General features: G+C 54.5%; 2 protein-coding genes across 2 annotated transcripts; both read right to left on the bottom strand.

Annotated features, from left to right (window-relative positions):
* Positions 1–534: 534 nt before the first annotated feature.
* Positions 535–13,672, bottom strand: BGZ61DRAFT_340087 (dynein heavy chain, N-terminal region 1-domain-containing protein; the record flags this gene model as incomplete). The annotated part of the gene is made up of 3 exons (XM_046239276.1): positions 535–975; positions 1,025–13,323; positions 13,381–13,672. The coding sequence occupies 3 exons, from the start codon at positions 13,670–13,672 to the stop codon at positions 535–537; spliced, it is 13,032 nt and encodes a 4,343-aa protein (XP_046110431.1).
* A 6,024-nt stretch (positions 13,673–19,696) lies between these two features.
* BGZ61DRAFT_341563 (uncharacterized protein) lies at positions 19,697–22,883 on the bottom strand (the record flags this gene model as incomplete). The annotated part of the gene is made up of 4 exons (XM_046239418.1): positions 19,697–20,404; positions 20,463–20,734; positions 20,789–22,581; positions 22,690–22,883. 4 exons carry the CDS (start codon positions 22,881–22,883, stop codon positions 19,697–19,699), a joined length of 2,967 nt encoding a protein of 988 aa, XP_046110430.1.
* Between the last annotated feature and the right edge of the window lie 1,036 nt (positions 22,884–23,919).

The following is a 23,919-nucleotide window of genomic DNA, read 5'->3' as shown; positions in this document are numbered from 1 at the left end:
GCCCATCATGGCCTGGTCATCATAGACTTGACAGCAGTATACCGCAGCGGTGAGTGAAACGGCATGATTCGTTTTTAATTCCTCCTTGGAAATCACACCAGATAGCTGTCTTCAACTATAGGCTTGACATTTCAAATTACGAATCATCTGAGCCTTGTTATAGTCGTATACGAAGTAAAATGGGTCAAGTGGTAACGATTATGTCCTGGCCAGTCAGAATGCCATGATAGTATACAACACACGAAGGAACCCTAGCTTCTAGCAAATCCCATTCTTATCTTTCAAAATGACATGTACAATAAAAAAGAAAAACCGATCAGTCTTAGACGTAGGGGTATCAACCAGTGTAAGCTCCTGCGGGACATCTCTTTCTTCCTCCACTCTCGAAGCGCTGCCGCCAGGATTCCAATCTAACAAAACCAAAGCCAAAGCCAATAAAAAGCAGCTCTGTACAAGAAATAAAATGAAACATGGCATCTGAAATGCCTGTTTACGTTATAGAACACACAACCCCTCCTTCCACGTCTGTCAGCATCAGACCTCCGTCACCAACTGCTCTCCCTCGTCCAGTAAATCCGTCACCTTGCGCAAGTTGGCAATGAGGCTACGACCCAGGCCACTGAGAAGAAGCTTCTCCGCATTGGCAGGCAGTCCGAGGTATGTGGGTGGCTCACGCTCAGGCAGTTTGTGGATCCAAGCCATACAGTCCTGAAGGCTGGTACCCGAGGGGACAACTAGGCCACCGTCGGGTCCGTCGACAAGCTTGTGGTCAACCTCATACGCAGCCGGAGTGAGGAAATTTGTGACGAGCTGGGAGAGGAGCTTGAAGTCACCCTCGTCGTCGATCTTGCCACCGTACGTCTCCGTTACCAAGTAGCGCACCATCTCCCAGGGAATGTTCTGAGGAGCGATATTCGTTCGATTGCCTGCCACGCCATCGATCCAAGTGTCAACGATGAAAGTAGAGCATTCGTACTGCAACAAGTTAGTTTTGAATTACTCGGGTTAATGATGGGGTACTTACGTCGCTGTCGTTGAATTCCCAGAAACCCTTCCAACCGAGGTTTGGCGCGTACCGCAGTCTCTCCTGCACCACGGCGTGGAGGAATGACAGGAGCAGGTACAGTCTTGTCCTCTCCACGGGGCCCTTAGTGGGCCGGGCGGAAAGCGACGTCATGGAGTCCTTCATGTTGGCTCTTACACCTGCGGGCTGCTCGTACATGAGCACACGCGAGGCTCGAAGAAGGTTGACCGGAATCTTTGGACTGGACTCCATGGATAGGAAGAGGCGGAACTCGGCGTGTGGGTTGAGAGACTCCATACGCTTTTCCAGGCTCTGAAGCCAGGTGGGAGCCAAGTGTACGTTCTTGACCAAGACCCATGAGCCAGTCTGGGCAGCGTTGCTGATGGCCTTGTCGGCACTGGCAAGACCCTCGTTGGAACCCATGGCAATGTTGGTGCACTTGACACGCATTCGCTCGACCAAATTGTCGACCTTGTAACTTGCGTCGAAGCCGGGGCTGGATACCAGTGAGATTGGCAGAGTTGCGGACACCTGTTCTGCGGCCTCCTTCAGGTCCTCCACCACATCAAAGATGTCAGATCCGAAGATTTGGCCCACAAAACGCTCCGCAGCGGGCACAAATCGATCCATGCGGAAAAGCTTGAGAAGCAGAAGAGACAGGAGGGATTGATCATTGGCATCAGTCTTCTCATCCCAGATCTGCGGTACGAAATTCTCGGCCAGTTCCTCAGAAAAGAACTTATCCCAATCCTCCGTCGACACGGCATCGATCTTCTCCTTGACAATGCTAAGCTTCTTGGCCTGTGCAAATGCTTCATCCTTGTTGCCGGGGGTTGAGGACAAGTCATTGCCTTCGACACGGTTGTCGAGAATGACATCAATCAAGGTCTTGTCCATCTTGTAGGGAGAGGCCTGTGCAAGCAGCATGCCCAGAGTAACGCGGTCTTTCTGGAGCAGACCAAGCACAGTCCGCTTGAACGTGTTGACAAACAAATCTTTGACGATCACGTCGCGGCGAACATTGTGGTTCGTCTCGTTGGCGAGGTTCTTATTGCCATGCAGCACCGATTGGAAGATGTTGAGGAAGTATTGGAGCGAGAACTGGTAGAAATGGTTGATGTAGTGTAGCTGCTCCAGAACTGCAAAGACAGCACTGCAAGATCGGGCGATGATGCTGTACTGCTGTGTGATTTCTTCCACTTCAGCCATGACACCTTCAGTGTTGCTCATCTTGATGGAAATCTCGGCTGCCTCTGTCTTCAAAGTCTCGAGGGTCTCAATGACATTGTCGTCATCTAGGATGTTGCCGCGAGACTCATTGAGGGCCTGGAGCAGTCGCTTCTCGAGCTGGCGCAAGTGGATCTTGAACTCTCCTTGCAGCTTGATGAGGTTGGAACGCCTTTCGTCAACGTCAGGGCGCTCCGACTTGAGCACGTCGTTAAGTGACTGAGTCTGAAGACTGCTCTGAGTGACTGTAAAGTTAACAAAGGTTGTTCGACTGCAGATATCCGGCGCGAAAGTAGCCGACGGGTCTCGAGTTGACAGATAAAGCTTGAATGACGGTGAGAAGTCAATTTCCTGCTTGCCAAGCTGGATGAGAGTACGTCCACCCGTCTTTTGGTATTCCTTGTTGAGAACATGGTTGAGAATGGGGTCGAGGTGCTCCGCGTCTTGAATGAGGATAGGGTTTCCGAATCGGAGAGAACTCTCCAGTTGCTTTGTGAACGTGTCATCCAAGAAGCTGGTAACTGTCAAGCGGCGGTCCTTGCACTCTTTCTGCAGGAACTCGGTCATTCGTCCTGAGGGGTCGATGATGAGTGGGTACCGAGTGAAGCGCTTGAGAATGATGGCATTTTCTGTGCACAGATCGTCAACGGGAAGGGTGTTCTCCTGCCAGCCCAGACGCTCATCCGCTGTGGAGAGATACTCGGTGATTGGGTTGGTCGACTTGTACTGGATGCCAGAAAGATGAAGCTGGTGGAACCAGTCGTCGATCATGGACTTTCGGAATGTCTGATCGTAGAGACCGCTGTATGCCAGGAAGGCCGCGGCTACAACGACGTCCCCGACAAGGGTGTTGATCTGCGTCTCGAAAGACTTGCTTCCGTCTTCCCAACGAACTCTCTCAGATGACAGACTATCCAGTAGCCTGACACTGCGGTCAACCTTGAATTGAACCTTTGACATTTCAGACTTGATCGCCTGTGTTTCGCTGATGAGTGCAGCATATTCAGTCTTGTACGTGTTAATGCTGGTCTCGAGCTCGATGATGTTGTTCTCCACAGCCTTCGCGTTGGCCTTGGTCTCTAGCGCATCCTCTTCAAGCTGGGTAACTTCGATCTTGAGGGGACCAACACGATCCAGGATATCGGAGTAGTTAACCTGGGCAGTAACCCACTGGACCAAGGGACCACAGGCCCTGGAGGCACGGTTGACCTTCTCGAACGTGAACTCGGGGTTGGACAAGAACTCATTGCGCATCTTGTTCCTGAGGGACTTCGTCATTTGCTTCTCGTTGTCGAATCCGAGGATACTGGCAATGAAGTCATCCTTTCGCACCACGGCTTGTATAGCCTTCCAGTCGTTGATCTTATGGCTGAGCAATGCGCAGACGGCGTCGAGGGCTAGGCGGACACCCTGGGGCGGATTACCCATAGACCTGATCTCAGTCAAATGTTGACGCTTGATGTTGCTGACACTGGACCTGGCCTCCTCGACTGCAGGCTCTGCCTTTGCGAGATCCTCCAAAACAACCTTCTTTCGTGTAGCAACCTCAAACTCTTGCTTCTCCAACGCCGCCTGGATTTCTAGCGACGTACTCTTCCTCTGTTCTGCCTCGCGCTGGTCGGCGACCATGCGCTGCAACTTTTCGTTCGCCTCCGCATCCTTCTGCTCCAGCTGCGTCTTCTTTTCAGCGAGACTCACCCGGAGATCTCGCACTTTGTCGACGGTATCCCTGAGCTTCTCAAGACCGACATTTAGATGGCGCTGCTGCTCCTCCAGATCTTCACGCTTCTCGTTGTACAGAGTGACAAACTGCGCAACAAAGTCGAGGAAGTGTCGAGGAGTAAGGAAGGTCACCTTGCCTTGCTGCTTCAGCAGCTTCTCGTTGTAACGCTGAAGTGAGTAGTGGATGTACACCATCGAGTTGACAACTGTTTCTCGGTGAGAGGGCGGCAATTGAAGACCGCGGTAGGCAACCGGGATAGTGTCAGGAGAATTGAAGTTCGGCCGATCCAAGTCGATCTTCTGGGTCAGTTCATGGCCGACCTGGAAGAGCGCCTGGTCAGACCAGTCTCCGAACCAGTTAAGCACACATCGATTGAACAAGGCGGGACTGGTGGCTGCCTTAGACGAGAGGCCATCCTCTGGCGGGTTCATCGTAAAGACGACGTGTAGGTTCTTGACGATCTGCTGGGTAAACCACTTGTACAACTCATCGGGCGAGTCTAGGTGGAGGTTCTGTCGCTGAGCACCTTCCTTGCAAGCTGTCATGAGGGCTGCGTGCTCATCTCCCTCGAACAGACCAGGGACTTCGGCGTTGGCCAGGAGTGTGTTCATTCTCTCCAGGAAACCCGAGTCCAGAACGTTGGACTCGTCCATGATGAAGCAAATCTTCTCACCCTTACAACCACAGCGACGGAGGACATCTCGAAGATCGTCGTCAAAGTCCTCGGCAGAGTACCTACCGTGGACTTTGATCTGGAAGACCTTAAGACCATTCATCCACGCCACGAAGCGGGAAAGCGTAGTCTTGCCACTGCCACTGACACCAATGAGAATCAAGTGTCCTTGGGGTTGTCGGAAGACACGGTCAATGCGCAATACATGCTCCAAGACATCGTTAAAGAGGATCAAAGGGACATCGACCTCTTCCTCGCAGAAAGTCTTCAATCTGGCCTTGACAAAGTCTCTCAGCTGCTCGCGATGAACGGGGACATAGTTCTTGGACAACCAGTTGGAGAAGAGGATGGGGCCACCAAGGGCCTTTTCTTCGTCAATCGTAGGGAAGTGCTCAAGGGCGATTTTCCGTACCATATCGTCAGTCCACTTGCGCTCATCCTCCGCGACCAAACGATCCTGGAACAGGCGGAGAGCCTCGTGGGCCCAGATACGAATGAGACCCTCAATGGACAAGGTCTCCAGCGGTCGAATGGCTTCGTACACACCACGGGCCCAACGAGTCAACTCACGAGGACTGTATACGTAATGGGGTTGGATCTTGGGCGTGAATCTCTTTTGAGACTCGAGATAGAAGCGAACCATAGCGTGTGTAAGAGGCTCTGCATATCCACGAAGGGATGGGATGATCTTGAGGACCGCCGTATTGAAAGTGCCGTAGATCTGGTTCAGAGACAGCTCACCGGGGTAATCAACCATGATCAGGGGAGCGTGTCGGAGGAATCGGGCACCCATAGGGGTACGACCAGCGTCGGTGGGAGGGTTACAGGCGCCGACGAATTGGATCCGGTCGAGTGTAACCCAAGACTTATCGGAGGTTCGCCAGAAACCATTGTGCTCGACAAGTTGGCGCAAGAAGGAGATGGCTCGCTGGGTTCCATACTTGTCAGGGGCGGGCAAGTTGATTTCGTCACAGAAGATAACCAGCCATCGGCCAATCTGGGTCGGTGAGAGCATAACGCCATTGAGAGTCTTCTTGTACTCGCAGTACTGCTCAAAGGTCTTGATGAGGAGATCGGGGGTAGTCGCGCTGGAGAAGTTAAGGCCGACAACCTCCATGTTGGGCAGCTTGCGCAGTGCGCTGAAGAGAGTCATTGTTTTACCCGAACCAGGGGGACCGCAAAGCAGCAGAGGCTTGTGCTCCGCAAGCCAAGAGTAGAGCACATCCTCGTGGCGAACCGTATCGAGTGTAGGGATGACGACATCAGTTTGAGTAATGGAGTGGGTGTTGACCTCCACAGTGGGAACCTGGCTCTGCCACGGGGACCATTCGGCCTTGGGCAGGGTAACATCGAAGTCAATCAGAGAGCTCGTGCCATCAAGCGGCGGGGAACCAAAGTTGGCAAAGGCACAGATATCATCGCCGAATGACTTTCGATCGTTGAGGGGGCAGTCACCAGTGAGGGCCCAAACAAGCGCCAACAGAAGCTTCTTCGAGGCAAAGGCTTCAATCTGCTCTGGGTCGAGAAGGAAATCAGAGTGTTGGACGTTGTACTCGATAACATCTCTCACGGCCTTGTTCAGCAGCGAGAACAGGGTGCCGAGCACACGAGCAACAGTGAAGTCCATGATGTGGTTGTAGCCTTCGGCCCGCTTCAACGCTTGGAGCATGAAGTCTTCCTCACTCAGGTACACTTGAAGCAGATCGGCAAACTGTCCTTGGACCGCCAACGTCTTAGCGGGGTTGTGTCCTGTCGTGACACTATCCTCATCCAAGTCTTCGAAAGGAACGCTGCGAAGAGTCTCGAGGTAGTTGGTTACCATCATGGTAGGGGAGACAGTGTCCTCGCTGAACCAGACCATACCGCATCGACTGACAGTGGCAAGGGTAGCGTATTTAAGTGTCTCAACTTCGAACATGATTCGAACATTTGAAGGCAAGTTGAGACGCTCACCATTGGGCAGGGTAAGTAGCTTGTTGTCGTCAAGCACACTGTTCAAGTTCTCAACCCACTCGGGATCCACATCACCGTCGAAGACGATCCAGTGTCGTTTGGAATCCTCGCCACGCAGGTTATCGACAATCTTTCGCAGGATGCTCGTGAACAAACCATCCGTCCATTCGCGAGTGGTTGAGTCGAGGTTTCCGTACAAGGCTTCCTTCGACATGACCTTTGAATCAATGACGTGAGACACGCCTTCAACGCCTTCAACCTTTTGAAGGGCATCGAGCAGGAGCCTCCAGGCGACAGACTTTCCGGAACCAGAGTTACCAACCATCATGACACCATGGTGAATGTTCTGGATTTGGTACAGCTGGAGAACCTTGGTCATCCAGAGCTCATTGACGACAAGGTGGCGCTCAGCAGCGAGGAAGCGAATTGCATCTTCCAGAGCCTCAAGGTTAGCAGGGACGTAGTCCACGCCCGGGAAGCAGTCACCCTCAATGGATGTCATGATATCGACATCGGACTTGATCAACTTCGGTGCAATGGTTTCGCGAATGCTCTGCACGATAATCTCGGGCTCGACAACTTCTTCGACGCCAAGAGTGCCTTGGCCAAGGCGAGCACGCTTCAGGCCACCAGAGCTGACCAGGACACTCTTCAGTGCACGCAAACCGAAGTCATAGTGAGCCTGTTTGGAAAGCTTGGCAGAACATTGATCGAAGAAGGGTACTGTCTGCTTTGAGAGTTGTTTGGCTTGGTTGAAACCCTGGGAGTACAGCATGACTTCGGCAATGAGTTCCTTGTCGGGCTTCGACATGGCGACACTGCGGAAAAGCTTCTTCAAGTTGTCGGGCAGGTTGGAACGGCCTGCATATCCAGGGTTCATGGTGATGAAGATACCAGTGTTCTCGTTGACATGGAGCTGGCGACCGACCAGCTCGATCTGGGCCTGGTCATCCTCTACACCTTGCTTAAGACCCAGCTGGATATTCTGGATTTGTTGCGAGACAGCAGACAGGATACGCTCCTCCAGACGATTGAACTCATCGAAACAACCCCAAGCACCCACTTGGCAGATACCCAGGAAGATTCGGCCCATGGCCTGGAAATCGAAAGTGTCGTCACAGCAGAAGACAAGGGTGAATCTACCCAGCTGCAGACCAAGGGCTTTGACTGATTCCGTTTTACCTGTACCGGCAGGTCCGTAGGGCGAACCACCGAGGCGTTGGCACAAGGCTTGAGTGAGAGTGAGGAAGCATCGGTCTGTAAGGGGAGTGCGGACAAGTCGATCCGGAACGCCCAAGTATTCAAAGCCATAGTTGAGCTTCGCATTGGCCATCTTGATGTGGAGACGGTCAATAAAGTCCCCTTCGGGGTTGTTTACATAGCGCATCTGCAGCTGCCAGAGATAGTGACTGGGAGACTCGGCGTTGGCGTTGAAGAGATTCTCGATTGTATCGCGCTGGTGGACACATTCGGTAATCAACTGTTCGCACTTCTTTCGCTGGATGATTTCGAGGTCTCCCAAAACGGTATCAGCAAGGACGCGGAGAACTTCCACTTCGAGTTCAAACAGTGCCTTCAATGTCTTGCCGCCAGCCGCCAGCGAATTTTCGACGGCCGTAGTCCAAGCAACCTGGGTAGCAAGAACGACAATCTGGCTAGGGAAGGCCTCCATAAATTGGTTCAGGGCAGCACGGTCAATGTTCTCCGATTCAAATATAGGCGTGTACTGCTCGACGGCCTCTGCCAACAACTCGGCGAGGGTCGCCTTCATTCCACCCTCCAAAAGCGCCAACCAGTCATTGATTCTCGGGGTCTTTGCCAAAGAAATCTCTTTCTTCAACCGAACAGCCTCGCCCTCCTTCGATGTGAAGCCAGAGATAACAGTCTCGTCGTCCATAATGAGACCCGACAAGCCGGCGAACATCTTCTTGAAGTGCTTGGCAATACGCAGCGTGTCGTTACTGTTACCAATCATCTCCAACAAGTCTTCGTCACCGACGAAGTAGAATCGGGGGAACGACACTCGCTCCTTCTCCAGGTATTCACCAAGAGCTTTCTGGATCTTGTTGAGCATCTCCGCCAGTCGCTCGAGAGACTTTTGCACATTCGGAATATTCAGGACATCAAGGACATAGGGTGTCTTGTTGGCCTTCTTCATGACGGCAAGGAACTCGCTGTTGATGTTCTGGAAACGTCCCGACTCGATGGGGAGAAGATGCTTGATGTCCAGGTTACCAGTGAAGACGCCTTCCAGGTACACCCACTGGCGTTGCACATCAATCCACACATCGAACAAGACGTGCACGCGATTGAGCTTGTCTTCCCAGGAAACAGCTTCTTCCTCAAACTCCTTGTAGTAGGGCGAATGCTTCATGGCCTGCAAAGAGTTCAAGTTCTCGCTGCACTTGGCAAAGAGGTCATCCCAACCACGAATAAGTCGGCACTTATTCTGGTATCCTACCATCTCCAGTGCATAGTTCTGCCAGGTCTCGCGAACCTGCTTAAGGAACTCCTCCAGAGCCATCTCGCCTTGAGCCTGGGCGATGATGTCCTTGACGATGACTTCGGTTGCTACCAAGTTAAGATCCCAAACGTCACCAAGAGTCATTGAGCTGGGAGAGAAGCGCTTCTGCGGCTTGATCTGCTTGTAGATCTTTTGCCAATGTCGTTCACGAATGGCATCAGACTTGAGGTCGGAAAGAATGGGATTGACCTTGAGGAAGCCACGCAGAATGCCCTGGACGTGCTCAAAGGCAGCATATTGTCGCATCCTGCTGGGCATCTCCTTGGTGCTCTTGATGAGATCGTCCACCTTGGATCGAATTTTGCGTGGCTGCACAGCAGTCCACAAAATATCGCGGGTCTCGTTGAGACTCGCCCAGATGGTGGCGAGGTTCGACCAGACAGATTGAAAGTCGCGGATTTCCTCAAGGGTGGCCTCAAGAGAGTTGTCGGAGGTGACTGGGATATCAAGTGCCTCCTTCGCCTTCAAAACCATCTGGGAGTCGTGTTGAAGCTTAGAAATGCGTTGCTCGAACGAGCTGAGGGTAGCCGAAGCAACATCTGGCTGGATCGTTCCAGAAACTGGCTTCTCCTCGTTCCACTGAGCAGCAATCTCGGCAATTCTCTCGTTTACGAGCTTATCCTCTGTAAAGATTTTGGCTCGCAGCGCATCAGTCTGGTCCTGGACGATCCTGGACTTCTTTTCCAAGATCTCCTTGAGTGCTTCCCACTGACTGTCGATCTGTTCGATATGCAACCAGTCGTTAGGGAACTGGTAACGTTGTCTGATGAGCGTCGACTGTCCTTGGCGGAACATGTCGATTTCAGGGGCCCACGTCTTGACGTTGCGCTTGCAGCTCTGGACGACAGTAATAAACTGGACGGCTTGGGCAGTTGACGACGCATCCGAGCTCTGGCTCTCGAGATCCTTTCGGGCCTTCTCAATATCCGCGTTGACATCTCGCATGCGATTGCTGAGACGGCTAGCAAACTTCATGAGAATCTCGTGCTGCCACTGATCATACTTAGCGTTGACCTTGGTCTGAACCTGGTCATAGTCAATGGTAAGATGTCCAAACGCGCGACTGACTTCCTGCGTGTCAAAGGTAGATCGGGTCTTGCGAATCTCTTGGAGAAGCTGCAACCATCGAGGAAGTTGTTCACCAAGAGCATCATAGACTTGCTCAGACTGAAGGTCCCAGAGAGACTGGAATTGAAGCCATTTATCGACGTATGCACCAATCTCCTGGAGCTTATTCTCCACAGATACGTACACACGCTGGAGCAGATCAGCACACTCCGAGGGCAGGTCGGTGAAGCGGGGCTCGTCGTTGACGGTGGTAATGAGGCTCATCTGGTAGCGAGTGGCCTTGATCTTGCGGAGGTTGCAGACGATTCCAAGCCACTCGTGCAGGTGGAGGAACCAACCAGCTCGTGCGTATTCCAGCGGAGGATCGAGGTAGATGACTTGGTTGCGCATGGCGAGTTCCAGTACGAGGCGTTTCATGGTCGGGCCTTCAGGTTTTCCTTCCTCTGGGTTGTTCTGCTTGCGTCTCTCATCTTCAATCGACTCATCCTCAAATGCCGAAATCCAGGAAAGGACAGCGCTCTGGAGACGGGTGAGAAGGATCGATTGAACCTGGGCGTTCAAGCCTCGCACCCAAAAGTCAAGGTTTACATATTGCTCCAGGTTCAGCTGATCAACAGCAGACTGGATCGTATCCAGACGGGACTGGAAGGCTGTCTCATCATAAGCACAGGTATTGAGCTCCTTGAGCGCCTGCTCGACAGTTGCGTGGATGAAGTTCAATGCAACAACCTTGCTCTGGAGCACAGACACAGCCGCGGCGAAGCCTCGAATAAACATGCCATGTTTGCTCTCGGTGTTCTTGGCAAGGCCAAAGTCGGGTCCGCCAGGGAGGAGTGGCCGATTTTGCCTTGGGTCAGAGTAGAAGAGCTCGTGAGAGTTGATGAATGATTCCCATCGGAGAGGGACACCTTCACTGATCATCTTGTAGACATCGTTGCGGTGTCCGTTGAGAAGGATAGATTCATCTCCCATGACAGATATTTGTCGCAGAGTCTGAGACAGAGTCCTGACGCTCTCCATGAGGCTAACGGCATATGGATAGACTCGCTTCGCATCCTTCGACACGGTCGTAACAGCATGAGGAACGGAGTATGATTGCCAGGTCAAGTTACGTGTTTCCTTGAACAGGGTGATGATCTGAGAATCAAAGTTGACAGCCAGTTCAAGGATACCACCAGCAGATCGGACACGCATGATGTCGAAAAGCTGGCCGGAGATGGAGATCTTGCGTCGGTTAACGTCAGCGAGCCAAGCCTCGTAAATTCGAGCAGTGTCGAGCTTCTGCTTGAACAGTTCACTCTCCTCCTGAAGCTTGTGGCCTTCGGCGTGCAGAGTCCAGTCAGGGCCGAGCACAGCCTCAACCTTCCTCATGTAGCCCTCTAGCTGGAACTCGATTTGACGAGCCCAGATGATAGCACCGGACACAGGGGGGAGATCGCGCAACTGAGCCATAGCGTGGGTCTCTGAATGGCCATATTGCTGTTTGAATCGCTCGTGCAGTCCGTTAATAGCCCGCTTAACATGGGCCATCAGCTGGTTCTGGTACTCCTGGATGGCGCCACGAATCTTGGGTCGCACAAAAAGCGCGTTGAACTTGGAGAAGACTCGGAACATTTCGTTTGCAGTCTTGGCTGTAGCAAGTCGATCTCGAAGTCTCGCGATGATGGAGTTCTCAACTCTCGTTGTTCGCTCATTGTACAGGTTCTCTGCTCGGACCCAGCGTTCCTTGCCCTGATCGGTGACATCCAACAAGTCGACATTCAGAAGAGCATCCCAAGCCTGCTTCACTTCCTCGACAGCATCGACGTCGCCCATCTCATCCATGGTAATGCCGTTGGTGCCAGTCGTCTCGGTGACACCGAGAACGGTGGCCTGGGGGCCCAGCACGTTGACGATGGTGCGCTGGAGCTGCTCGTGGTTGTCGCGGAAAGTGCTGACGTACTTAATCCTCGACTCAAGTTCAGAGTGCTTCTTGTTGATCTTGATGGGGATAAATTTCTCGTTTCGGCGGCGGGTCACCTCACGAGCCACATTGGTGAACTCCTTGACGTTCTCCTCCCAGGTCCGGAAGATGTCGTTACAAGTTCCCATGATACTCTGGAACTGCTGGTAATCAAGGTTCACCAGCTCGGTGCCAGGAAGGAGGCGATGAAGCACGTCGTCCAGGTCGGCCGAGATGGCCTCGACCAGAGGTAGGGCTCTTCGAATCGGGTAGGGACATATCCTCAGCTTCTTGTTCAGATGCCCGAAAATCTGCGCGATAGCCTCCTGAGCCTTGGACAGAGACGTAGCAGACAGCAACTCATCCAGGGGGAAGTCTTTCATGAGCTGGTTGTACTTCTGCACCTTGTCCATGGCTTCCTTCAAGCCCGTATCGGCCGTGAAGCTCACGGTGGCTTGGAAACGCTTGGCATTCTTGAGAACCTCGAGGGTGAGTAGGACGCCTTCACTCCTCAGCTGGACCTCAATACCCTCCAGCGCTGACTCCATCGACAGCCAGAAATTAACTTCCTGGCTAGCCGTGCTGAACTCCTGGTTCGCATTCGAGGAAGGATCCTTGGTCAACTTGGTGATACCCTGAATCGACTTGATCCATGTATTCACATTCGCTTGCAGCTTGTTGAGGAATTTACTGTCTTGGACAACGTCTTTCGGGATCCCATCGATGGACGGTCGTGTGTGCCCAGCCTCGGCCAAGTCGAGGACGTCCTGGATTGCGGCGTGGAAGGTCAGCGAAATCTCGGGGATATCGACATTTTGCTGAAGATGAAGCAGACTCAGCTCCAGATCGTTGAGTCGCTTCTTTGTTACGGGGATGCCTGTCTTGGCGTCGACATCAGCTCGTCCCCTCGATCCGTTGGCTAGCTGCAAGCTCTTGGTGTTGGCGTCGAAGTACGGCACCAAGGCATGGTGGACATGAGAATGAAGAACCTCGAAAGGTGAAAGGGCCGTGCCTTGCTCTCCCACGGCAGCGAGGGAGGCCGGGCCAGGCAAATTAGTAATGAATATCTGAGAAGTAAGGGATCGGGTCGGATCGATGGCTTGGGGAGGCTTTAGAAGAACGAGCGAGGCCACCGTCGTGGACGACGAAGAGATCTCGTTCGAGAGGGTGTAGTTGTAGGCAGTTGGGACTATTCAAACATCAGCAAGGCCGTCTGACGGCCGCAGGGACGGAGGGGATGACGCACCAGTGGTGTCGGCCCCAGATTCTACCGTCAGGTTTGCGAGGTCTTTCTGGATGTAAAGGACATTCTGGGCATCGCCCGCAAACCGAGTACAGCGCGAAATGGTGTCTGCATAGCGGCCCTTGTGTAGCAGACTGCCGACTTGCTCCAGCTCGTCTCGTGTAGCGCCGAGAGCGATGCCACAGACGGCGGCCAAGTGCTCAACCACGCGTTCGGGCTCGATGGTCGGGAACGGCGCTGCCGCAGCAACGCCGTTGGCAGCAGTGCCTGGCGCCGCAGCCGTAGTGACCTCCATGACGGTCGGAGAATGCAGCGGCGGAAGAGAAAGAGGTGAGGAGTAGCTCAGCGGCGCTCAGTCATCTCCAGATCGTCGGCTCGAGGTGGGACGGAACGAAGGTTGGGAGGCAGTTGGCAGTGGAGGGGGAGAGCTCAGGGACAAAGGAGCTGGTGGGAGGTCGAATAGTAAACAAGCGCGGCGCGGGGCGCGGTGAGGTCCAGTGAAAGGAGCGTGGGTGTCGATGATTTCGAGAGGTCGTGTGATGGTATCGGGAGGTTAATACGCAGTGAAGGAGTAAGAGATGAGGATATCCAACAAGGAGTGTTGACTTTGGATATCGTCGTCTGCCGGGTTTACGCGACCAAACCAAAGGAGACCCCTGTCGCGACAGGACGGCATGTGTCAAGACTCAGGAGGCGCACACTGAGGAAGCCTGCGGGAGGGACCCTACAGCTGGACACCCGTGGGCTGGACACCCGGGACAGGTACGGCAGCCCACTGTAATCTTCACTAACCCTCCACTGAAACTCGTTGAAGGTAGCCCGGTGGGGGAAAGCGCCCAGTAGCAACCCGCCGGGAGCCCGCCAGAGCCAATCTGAGCGTAATTGTGCCTCGCCCATGATTGGCCCCGGCCGCCCACAGGGGCTCCCCAATGTGGGACCTGCCATGCTGGCGGTTTGGTTGCAGGGGTCCATGGAAATGAACCCTCCGCAGCCTGGCATTTCGGATACCGGTATTGGACCAAGATTCTGCAGTGCACTGTGTGTTCCGAAGCGTTTGGTGGCGTAGACACGTTCATCAAATCGCACCCCCATGTCACGATAGCTGACGTCTAGAAGCCAAATGGCACACCAAAATCAGGCACGGAGGTGCTGGTAACTACCTACACATCCCTTCTCCGCACGTCTGTACAATGTACGTACAGCAGCTCCCCCCCCCTCCCCCAGTACAAATTACCTATATCCCGTCAAAATATAGCCCGTACCTCCCGCCGATCTCCACAAGCGGTCTGTTCCTCCACCTTGAATCTTAGTTCACCATCAAGACGCCATGATGCGGGACGCGTAGCCTCCTCGAACTAAAAGGTACCGCACAGTGTCCAGCGTTATATCATGCAGGCTGTCTAAGATAGGTAGGTATCATGTACCTCAATCTGGTACCGGGATCAATCCGACATCATGTCTCAGGAAGCAAGCATCACACATGGTCCATTCACATCATACCTAGTTAACAGGCAAGCAAGTGTACATTGTCGTCCAGTAGCTCCCGGCGTCTACGGACCAATTCAACGTCTACACGCCCTGAAGCCCGAAACAAGAGAGTCATAAAGCCTAATTCCATACCTACACAAACATGCCGCCCACTTGCCCGAGGTAGTTCAGACCGGAATACTCCCAATCTTTCACCGCCGGACAAAAACCACACACAAAGAACGACAATAATCCCCAGTAACCAACGCCCATGTAACCCGTTTGTCAAACCAGCCCGCCCCGCGTCCCTAGCCATGCAGACCAACAAGACCGACCAATGCGCCAGATCGAGACTCTAGGCTGGGTTGCCTCCGGCCGCCCCGTTGGCCGCCAGTCTCTGCCGTTGAAACATGACTCTTTCGTTACAGATGTCGATAAACTCCTCAAATTTTTGAATGATGCCCTCCTTTTCTTCCAGTTTGGCTTTCAATGTGTCGATCTCTTTCTGTTTGTCCTCCTCAACCTTCTTCAGGTCCTCTCGGGCTTTTGCGAGTTCGCGCCTGAGGTCCGCACGGATGCGATCCTCCGCAGATTGATGAGGTTTACTGTATATGGCCGGTCTGTTTTCTGCCAGTCCGGTAGCAACCTTCTGTGGGTTGCGGTTAATGGCGGCGCGAGCATTGTAGATGTCCCTAGGGAGCAGGTGGCAGTCAGGGTTTTCTGTTTGCAGAATCTGTAGAGTTTCAGAGACACCTGCGCCTAGTAAGCAGCTGTTAGCGTTATAGGACACCAAATAATTGGTGTTGAACTTACCATTCTCCTTGAGCTGCTTCACAGCAGCAACCATCTTACTATCAAGCTTTCTAGCTGCCGGGTGGTGCGATGGGCTTTCGCTAGGTCCATGGTTGTGTTGCAAATGAGAATCATCTGGGCGGTAGCGGATGGTCCACTGCGTTCGCTGCTCGATGGCAAAGAAGCCAAACGGACAGTCACACTTGCGGGACGAAGTCTTACGTTTGCGGCACTCGGGACTCACTCGGCTTGGGGGTTTGCCAGCTCGATCACAGACAAACAAAACCTTCTTCAGTCCAGGGACCGTCTTCTTCGATCGGCCAATGACAATCGCGTAGCCAACCGACGTGCAATAACGAAGCACAGCCTTCTGGACAGCTTCCAGGGTCGGATAGCTGCCACCCTGAGGTGGAGGTGACATCATCTCACCCATTGGCTGTTGCGGGATGTAAGAAGGATCGTTAAGAAGTTTCGAATCCATCCCGCCAGCGTCATCTTCTCCTTCGTGATGGCTATCAATGTCCATGCCATCTCCATGCGCTTCTTGCTTTTGCTGCGGTGGGGGCTGCTGCTGCTGAATGGGCTCCGCAGGCAACTGTTGTTGTTGTTGCTGGGCTTGCTGCTGCTTTGCTTGCTTCGGTGCTCGCGGCTGTTGCTGGGCTTGCTGGGCTTGCTGGGCCTGCTGGGCTTGCTGTTGTCTTTGTTGCTCCTGCTGTTGTTGTCTTTGTTGCTCCTGCTGATGCTGAAGCTGTTGCTGCTCCTGCTGCGCCGCTTGTTGCTGTGCCTGTTGTGCCGCTTGCTGCTGCTGCTGCTGTTGATGCTGCTGCTGCTGCTGTTGTTGCTGTTGTTGCAATTGTTGTTGCTGCTGCTGCTGTAGTTGTTGCTGCTGCTGTTGCTGCTGCTGCTGAAGTTGCTGCTGCTGCTGCTGCTGCTGAAGCTGCTGCTGGAGTTGCTGTTGCTGAGATTGAGTCTGCACCTGGGCTGGCTGCTGCTGTTGAGGTTGGGGTGGAGACGGGGCCTGAGGCTTAACCTGAACTTGCTGCAGCTTAGGGGTAGGCTGAGCCTGTTGAGACTGTGGTCTCTGCTGGGGAGACTGCTGAGCATGGTGCTGGTGGTGCGATTGCCGAGGTTGGTTCAGCGGGTGTGACGGATGGTTCAAGTGCTGATGATGCATCTGTTGCTGCTGATGATGGTGCAGCTGGTTAGGGACAACCTGACCGAGGGTGGGGAACATCATCTGAGCACGCGGGGGCGGGACTGCGCGCGAACCCGAGACGTCGAGGGGACTCGGGATGGCGCTGGGCATGTGCGAGTTGGAGGAACGCGAAGTGCCATTGGGGACATTGCCGTTGACAGGCGTCGGGTTCTGGAAGAGATGCTGAGGGTATGAGCCGGCTGGTGGCTGCTGAGGCGTGTAGGCCTGGTTCTGGTACGGCGAGGCGGAGTGAGGTGCCGGCGATTGCTTGTTGGTTTGGTTGGGATGAGGAGGAGGATAGGCGTTGCGTCGGAGGTTGCCCTGGGGGAAGGCGAGGCCAGCGTGGGCGTTCGATCCCGGCCGTAGACTCGACATGGCGTCTCGTCAGGGCCCCGCGGAGTAGCCGGGTTGCAGGAGAGAGAGGTTGTGGAGAGCGTGGAGAGGGACCTAGATGGCGATGTCGATGTCGTCGTCCTGGACGGCGGGAGGAGCGAACGTAGTGGAGGACGTGACGTGACGTGACGTGACTAGAGAGGAGGGGAGCGAGGTGACTCGAGGGGGCTCCCACAGCCGAGCGACGGCCTGGCTGGGTCTGACAAGGCCGTGAGGCGTGACGGCGAGAGACGACGACGACGACGGGAACCAAGTGTCGACGTCGACGTTGAATAGTCGACGGAACGATGCGGTGCGGAGCGTCACTTTGCGTGAGAGCAAGCAAACCCTGGACCCAGGATCTTGGGTGTGTCGATAAATGGGCTGGACTGGGAGGAGGCGTGGAGGAGCGCGCTCAGCAGAGGCGTGAATAAAAATAGAGGGAGGGAGGGAGCGGGCAAGGCAAGGCAAGGCAAGGCAAGGCAAGGCAAGAGTGGCCTGGCCCGGGTATGCAAAATTCGGGGGGGGGGGTAGGTAGGGGGGCGGCGGCGGCCGGGTGGGCGATGGGGAACGGGGGGATGGGGGGAAGGAGCCAAGGGGGGAGGGAGGAGGGAGGGAAGGAGGGAGTGGAAGAGTGGAAAAAGAGGGAGTGGCAGGACTGGACGGGCGGGCAGGTGCGGTGCAGGTGCAAGTGCAAGGTGTGTGTCTGTGTAGGAGTCTGGAGTCTGTGTGTGGGGGGGGAGGGAGTTTTTGCTTGATTTTCCGGCGTGGCGTTAGGCGTCAGCGAGCCAAAAAGCGAGCCAAAGGCAAGCCCGCCCCTGCCACACACAATCAGACACACAAGGCAAAGGTCTCAGCTGGCGGTGCAGTTCACTGCAGTTGGGAGCCGGGGACTGGGTCCTGGTCTTGGATTTGTTTGACGCCAAGGCCAGATTTATTGACGATCCTCCGCAGGTGGGCGCTGGACGACCGGTGAAGCGATCCTAGGGTTGAGAGTCGGGACCAGATCTCGTCAATTGAATGGATGATTAAGCACCACACTCGACGTGCCAAAACTTTATTGTTGTTGTTTTTTTAATCCGGGTTCGATTTGATTTTTTGTGCACTTCTCCCTCTCTCCTCTCGCCACGTGACGCTTGCTCCCTGGCTCGCCTGTTCCGGACACAAGTCTTGATTACGTGACCACCACCGCCGGCCGGACCAGCTGGGCGCTGTACCGCCGCCGCGCCAGACTGATCTGAACCGGGCTTTCCGTTCCAGACCTCCCTCGTCGGCGTCTCCATCCCTCGAACGGGCAGGTCGGGCTTGGGCACAGAGACAACGGGACAAAGGGACATTGATAGCCCCATAAACCTACCTAGATAGGCTGGCAACAATTTGTTTACACTCAACTTACGGGCTGTTTGAGTCGCCAAGAGAGGCACCTTTGACGGCTGGTCGGTGTCCAGGACGCCGGGTCGCTCCGCGCCGATCCAAATCTTGACAGCGAACGGAAGGCTCGGTGGACAGATTCACTCGCCCTGCAGAAGCAAGTCACTCCGTACCTACCACCTGCCTGCACGGCCAAGCGAGGCTTGGACGCGTCGTCGCCTCGTCATTTCCGTACCGAGCCACGATCCAGCCACCACCGGCACACGGCCACCACTGGGGTCACCGCTCCCGCTCTCCAACTCTGCGTCATCGCCCTGCATCACTTGGGTTGTTTCCAATAAACCCCATGCGCGACAACCACGCCGTCAAGCACCAAATTGCATTGTTTCACGGCCGCTGGGGTTGGGCCATGGAGCTCCGTCTGGTCTTAAAGCCTTTATAGCCCCCTCCAGATGCCAAAGCAAAAGCCGATGATCCTCATACCATTCTCACTAGGCTGTTTATTAATAGCCACGCCAGCAGGGCGAGTGGTCGCTAATAAGAGACGTGTCGTCCGTATTCGTTCTCTATAGCAGGTGTTCATAGTACCTAGTCTGTCATGGAACATCGTACAGTCTGCTGACTGGCCGTGTCTCCCCTCTCCTCTCTCCCTTCTCTTTCTCCCGTTTTATTATCCCAGATCGGATTCAGGCAGGTATGTATTCGTCCTATCAGTTCCCGTGTCTGCCTCCGTCACCGCGTTCCTCATCCAAATCCGAATACCGGTCTCTTGGGAGAGTTCGCTCCGTTGCAAACCATGACTCTGTTGATCCCATTCCACCCAACCAGCTTCCATCGCACATGTTAATCATCATCCATCCATGGTATTATTCTCCGTGGTATCTTTCCAAAACAGGCAATCCAAAAGCCTTGTGACATCCAAAACGCCTTGTTCGCCTCCGTGTATGACCAAAAAGCAAATAAAACTCCCGAGAACCTCCCGAAAACCTCCCGAAGTGCATAATAAATCAGCACCTCTCAAAGAAGGAAAAAAAACGCCTCGATCTCTCCTCAATGATCGTCGTTTCCAACACCATCACCCAAAGTAAACCGGTCTCTTCGTCGGTCTACTTGTCTAAGTCGTCAATCAACCTTCTTCCGCTTGCTCGGCCGTTGACTGCCCTCCTGACCGTCCGTGAAATGCTTCTTCTCTATTTGATGCTGTCGTAGGTTATCCGGCCGGTTCTTGTACTGGCTCGTGCATCCGGGGTACAGGCAACGGTAGATTTTGGGCGGGGTCGTGGCGTGCTGTAGCTTCTTATGCTTTGCCATGCTACCTCCAAACCATCGAGGATCACCCTTTGGCCGGTAACCACATAGCTCACAGCAGCTGTTGGACTCTGTCTTGGTCGCTGCCGAGGCTGGGACTGGTGATGGCGGAGACGTGGCCACCGTTGATGGGCCGCCCACCGACACAGTCCCTTCGGGAGTCGGAAGCAGCTGAGGGTTGCCCAATGCGCCAGGGTCAATGGTCATCGCACCTGAGAAGCCGATCTGCGGGTCAACATCGAACCTCCCAACTAGGTTAAAGTCAAAGCCATCGATGTTGTGAGGAGTCATAGCTTCGATAACATCATCAAGTGAATCTAGTGCCGGTGTTCTTGTCACATCCACTGATTGATCTTGTAGTACTTGAGATGCACCAATGATTGCCTCGATAAGTTTGACACCATGGCGGTAGTAGATGGTCCTTTGGGAAATATTCGGTATGTTCTGTGCGTATAGCGAATCCATGTGCATTCGAACACATGAAATAAAACTGTCAAAGTAGACATCTGAGGGCAAACACATCTATTTCACCCGGTTAGTCACATCTTATTAGAACTTTTGTGAGTAGGATGGCTCTCACCTTTCCAGCGTGCATCAACTCCAGTTCAAGACCGCGCGAGGTTGACACATAGTTCGAGACCACACGTTGCAGAATATCGTCCAAACTGGCCAAGAAACTTGGGGAATCGGCAGTGTACTCTTGGAATCCATACTTGAGCATGAAATTGACCGCAATCGCCAGGGGCGAATCACTGGTCATGTTTAGGGTAGTATCTCCAAGATGTTGCATGCACAGTTCCGATGTTTGAATCTCGGGTTCGTCTATCGTGTGGATCGCCGAGTACTCCAGTTCTATACAACGCCATTAGCATGGTTCCAGTTCCAGATATAACAACTGTAGCTTACGGTCGAGGAAATACTGCGCAACAATCACCAGCGAATCTTTGCTAGACTGGGTTGCGGCAACTGATTCGGGTTCTTTGCCCTTTAGACTCAACGAGCGCGATATTGAGGAGGAGCCCTTGGCCCGGACGAGGTTGACTACATCTGTCTCGGTCATGCCCGCAGGTTTCCATAGGGCATCGACGATTTGGATGTAGAGTTGGCGATCTTGGCGGGAGAACCAGGTGCTGTATGACATGGCTTGACCAAAGAGATCGGTCCATCGACTGGGCGCATCTTGCTCGTGAACAACAAGAGAGAAGGAGTAGATCACATGGACAAAACACAGCAGCTTCACAGGTGTGGCAGGCCGACACCCGTCGAGGACATCACCGAGCGCTTCTAGCCCGCTCATTGCTATCGAGTGCGCCGACATGCTCCGCAGTTGATTGACAAGGTGGTTCTTGTTCATCCGCTGTAACTTGTCCATGGACTCGACGACGTGCATCTCCAAGGCATCCCAGGCCGTACCGATAAGAGACCTCGGGTTAGCATAGGCGTAGTAGCCAACAACAGGCTCGGTGATGGAAATCTGAGGCATTGGCGGCGGCATCGATGAGTCATCAGTCAACACCAGATTGGACCTGAGGGAGAGGTCGACAGACCCTGAGGTATCAAAGGAGAAGACGGACTGGTCAAGTCCCAGGGAGTTTTGAAGAGTGTCTGCGGTGGGCACAGTGTCCATCATAGGGATGTCGGCCGGGAGCTCCGAGAAGAAGGAATTGGACGCAGCATTGCCACAGTCGTCCCAACCGTGGCCCTTGGAAGGCTTGTCCGGGATGAGGAAGGAGTTGCTGCGGAGTAGGCCACCAGGGCTGTTCAGATCGTCAGCAGGCGAAGTCAAGGTAGACTCAAACCCCGCAACCTTAGCCCAGGGACCAGACCAGGCGGACATGGGCGAGATGTTGTAGCTGGCGGTGCTCGAGGTGCTGTTGGTGCTGTTGGTGCTGTTTGTGCTGGCGTTCGACCGGACCGAAGAGCTCGGGGCGAGCATCTTGCTCCGCTTCTTTGCCTGGGCCCTGTACTGCTCCAAGTCATGGGTGTGGACTTGGAGGACGGGGCGGTCCTGGTTGGTGATGCCTTCTTGATTGATGAGGTTCCTGGGGGCCACGGTGTCAGGCAGCGGGGACCAGTCAAGGAAGGACTCAGCGAGGATCGGGGCGGACGGTAGTTCCACGGGGCGGACGGGGAGAGGCTCGATAGGCAGCGGTGACACTATGGGTGTTGGTGCCGGGGCGGGACCGGACTCTGCCTCGTCGGCATCCTCCAGGATAGTAGGCAGCGATATCTCGCATGAGTCGATTTCGTGGATCTCGGTGGAAAACAGCTCGAACTGCGACGGCTGGGCAGGGTCCTCCAGGAGGGAATCGTAACTGGGAGGGGCGTCATCAATGTCAAGGTCCAGGCCCATGAGAGAGGAGGTTTTGTTCTTGTGGCCGAGGGAGCTGAAGAAGTTCTTGGCCATGGACATGATCTTCCTCCTCCTTGAGGGGTGGCCCAGGCAGCGCTTGCACTTGGCATCGCTGAAACGCTCGACCTTTCCGCAGTCGTAGCACCAGTACTCACCGACGGCGAGCTGGTCGCAGATGTACAGATGCTGGAGCATGAGCTCATGGTTTGGGAAGCGTTTCCGGCATCGCAGCATGGGGCATTCTCTCTTCTCGTCGGGGGTCATCTTGTCGCAGGCATTGCGCTTGACGGCGGCCCAGACGATGAAGCGGTATAGGGCGCATTCATCTTGGGCAGTGTCACGGTTACTACAAGGCGAATGAGTTGGCTAGACTTTAAGATGGATGAATGCTGGATGGAAATGGGATGGATGATGGATGGGCATGGGACATTGGAGGGACAAGGGGGTGTCTTACACACAAGAGGTCGAGGTCGACGATGTCGATGCTTCACTATCGTCCGATGCCACCGACACAACAGACCTGGAAGATGAGGAGCTGGATCGCCTCAAGCTCAAGCGATGATTCGGACTCCGAGTGAGACGCCGTAGGGCTGAAGGTCCTCCACCGGAGCTGGGCCCGTCCAAGGACAGGCGTTTCTTTGTTTCCATGGGGTCAAGGACAATCCGATCGAAAGCAGTATCAATATGCTGCACCAGGACAGGACGGGACGAGTCGTAGGCACTGACTCGACAGCGGGGGGGGGGGGCAAACAACGACGAGGGGGGCAAACAAGGAGGGGCCAGGGCTTTGGAAATGGTAAATAGGAAATAGGAAAAAAAAACAAGGCCTATCCGGAACCGCCACCCGTTGCCATGATGATTTGTTTTATTGCGACGAAGCGACGGGGACGACGTTGGGAGGCAGCTCGGGACGAGGTCCTAGGGCGAATAGAGAGGGTGTAGGACTTGGAGGCGGGACTAGGACTTGGATGGAGTGTGCGGAGAGATAGTGCGAGAGCGAGGTGTGAGTGAGTGAGTGAGTGGTGGTGTGCGGTGAGTTTCTGCACGCCTACCTACAGCAGGCGGTAGGTACCTAGCCTTCCAGCCTTCCAGCCTTCCAGCCCTCCATCCCACTACTGCGCAACTCCAGACTCCGGGACAGCGCAGTGCTACCACTGTACGGAGGCACTGGGCGGGTGCCAGGTGCCAGGTGCCAGGTGCCCGGGGCAAGGTGTGCTCCGGCGATGGCGGATGCTTACTCCGGGGGCCAAGCCAGCCGAAGACGAGAGGGCGGGCGAGTGGATTCACAGCGTTGCTTCGACAGGGACGTTGCTTCGACAGGGATAGATCGAGTTCCTTGCTCGTGCTCTCTGTCCTTCCTCCATCGTGTCTCTCCCCATCGGGCTGCCGCGGTGTTGCATCACTTGCTTCTGGTCCGTCCCTGGCCTGATGACGGAGCAGCATTGCAGCGGACACACACGCCCACCAGCTCCGCTCCGCCCAGATGGATGCATACAAGCCATATGCCCGGCCCCCAGTCCCATGCCGTCCCCCCGTTCGCTCCCCCGTCTGCTCTGCGCTGCACCAATTGCCGTCGCAGGTTGCGTCGAGTGGCTTAGGCAACGAGGCAGACTGCTCAGAACCATCAAACTGCGCCTGGCCCCCAAAAAAAACGCCCAGCCAGCCTCCCTGTCCCGTGCAGACA

Source organism: Ilyonectria robusta (assembly GCF_021365365.1).
Source record: "Ilyonectria robusta strain PMI_751 chromosome Unknown BGZ61scaffold_2, whole genome shotgun sequence".
In the NCBI taxonomy this organism is placed as follows: Eukaryota; Fungi; Ascomycota; class Sordariomycetes; order Hypocreales; family Nectriaceae; genus Ilyonectria; species Ilyonectria robusta.
Note: the sequence above shows the minus strand (reverse complement) of the source record. Positions and strands in the feature narration are given on the sequence as shown.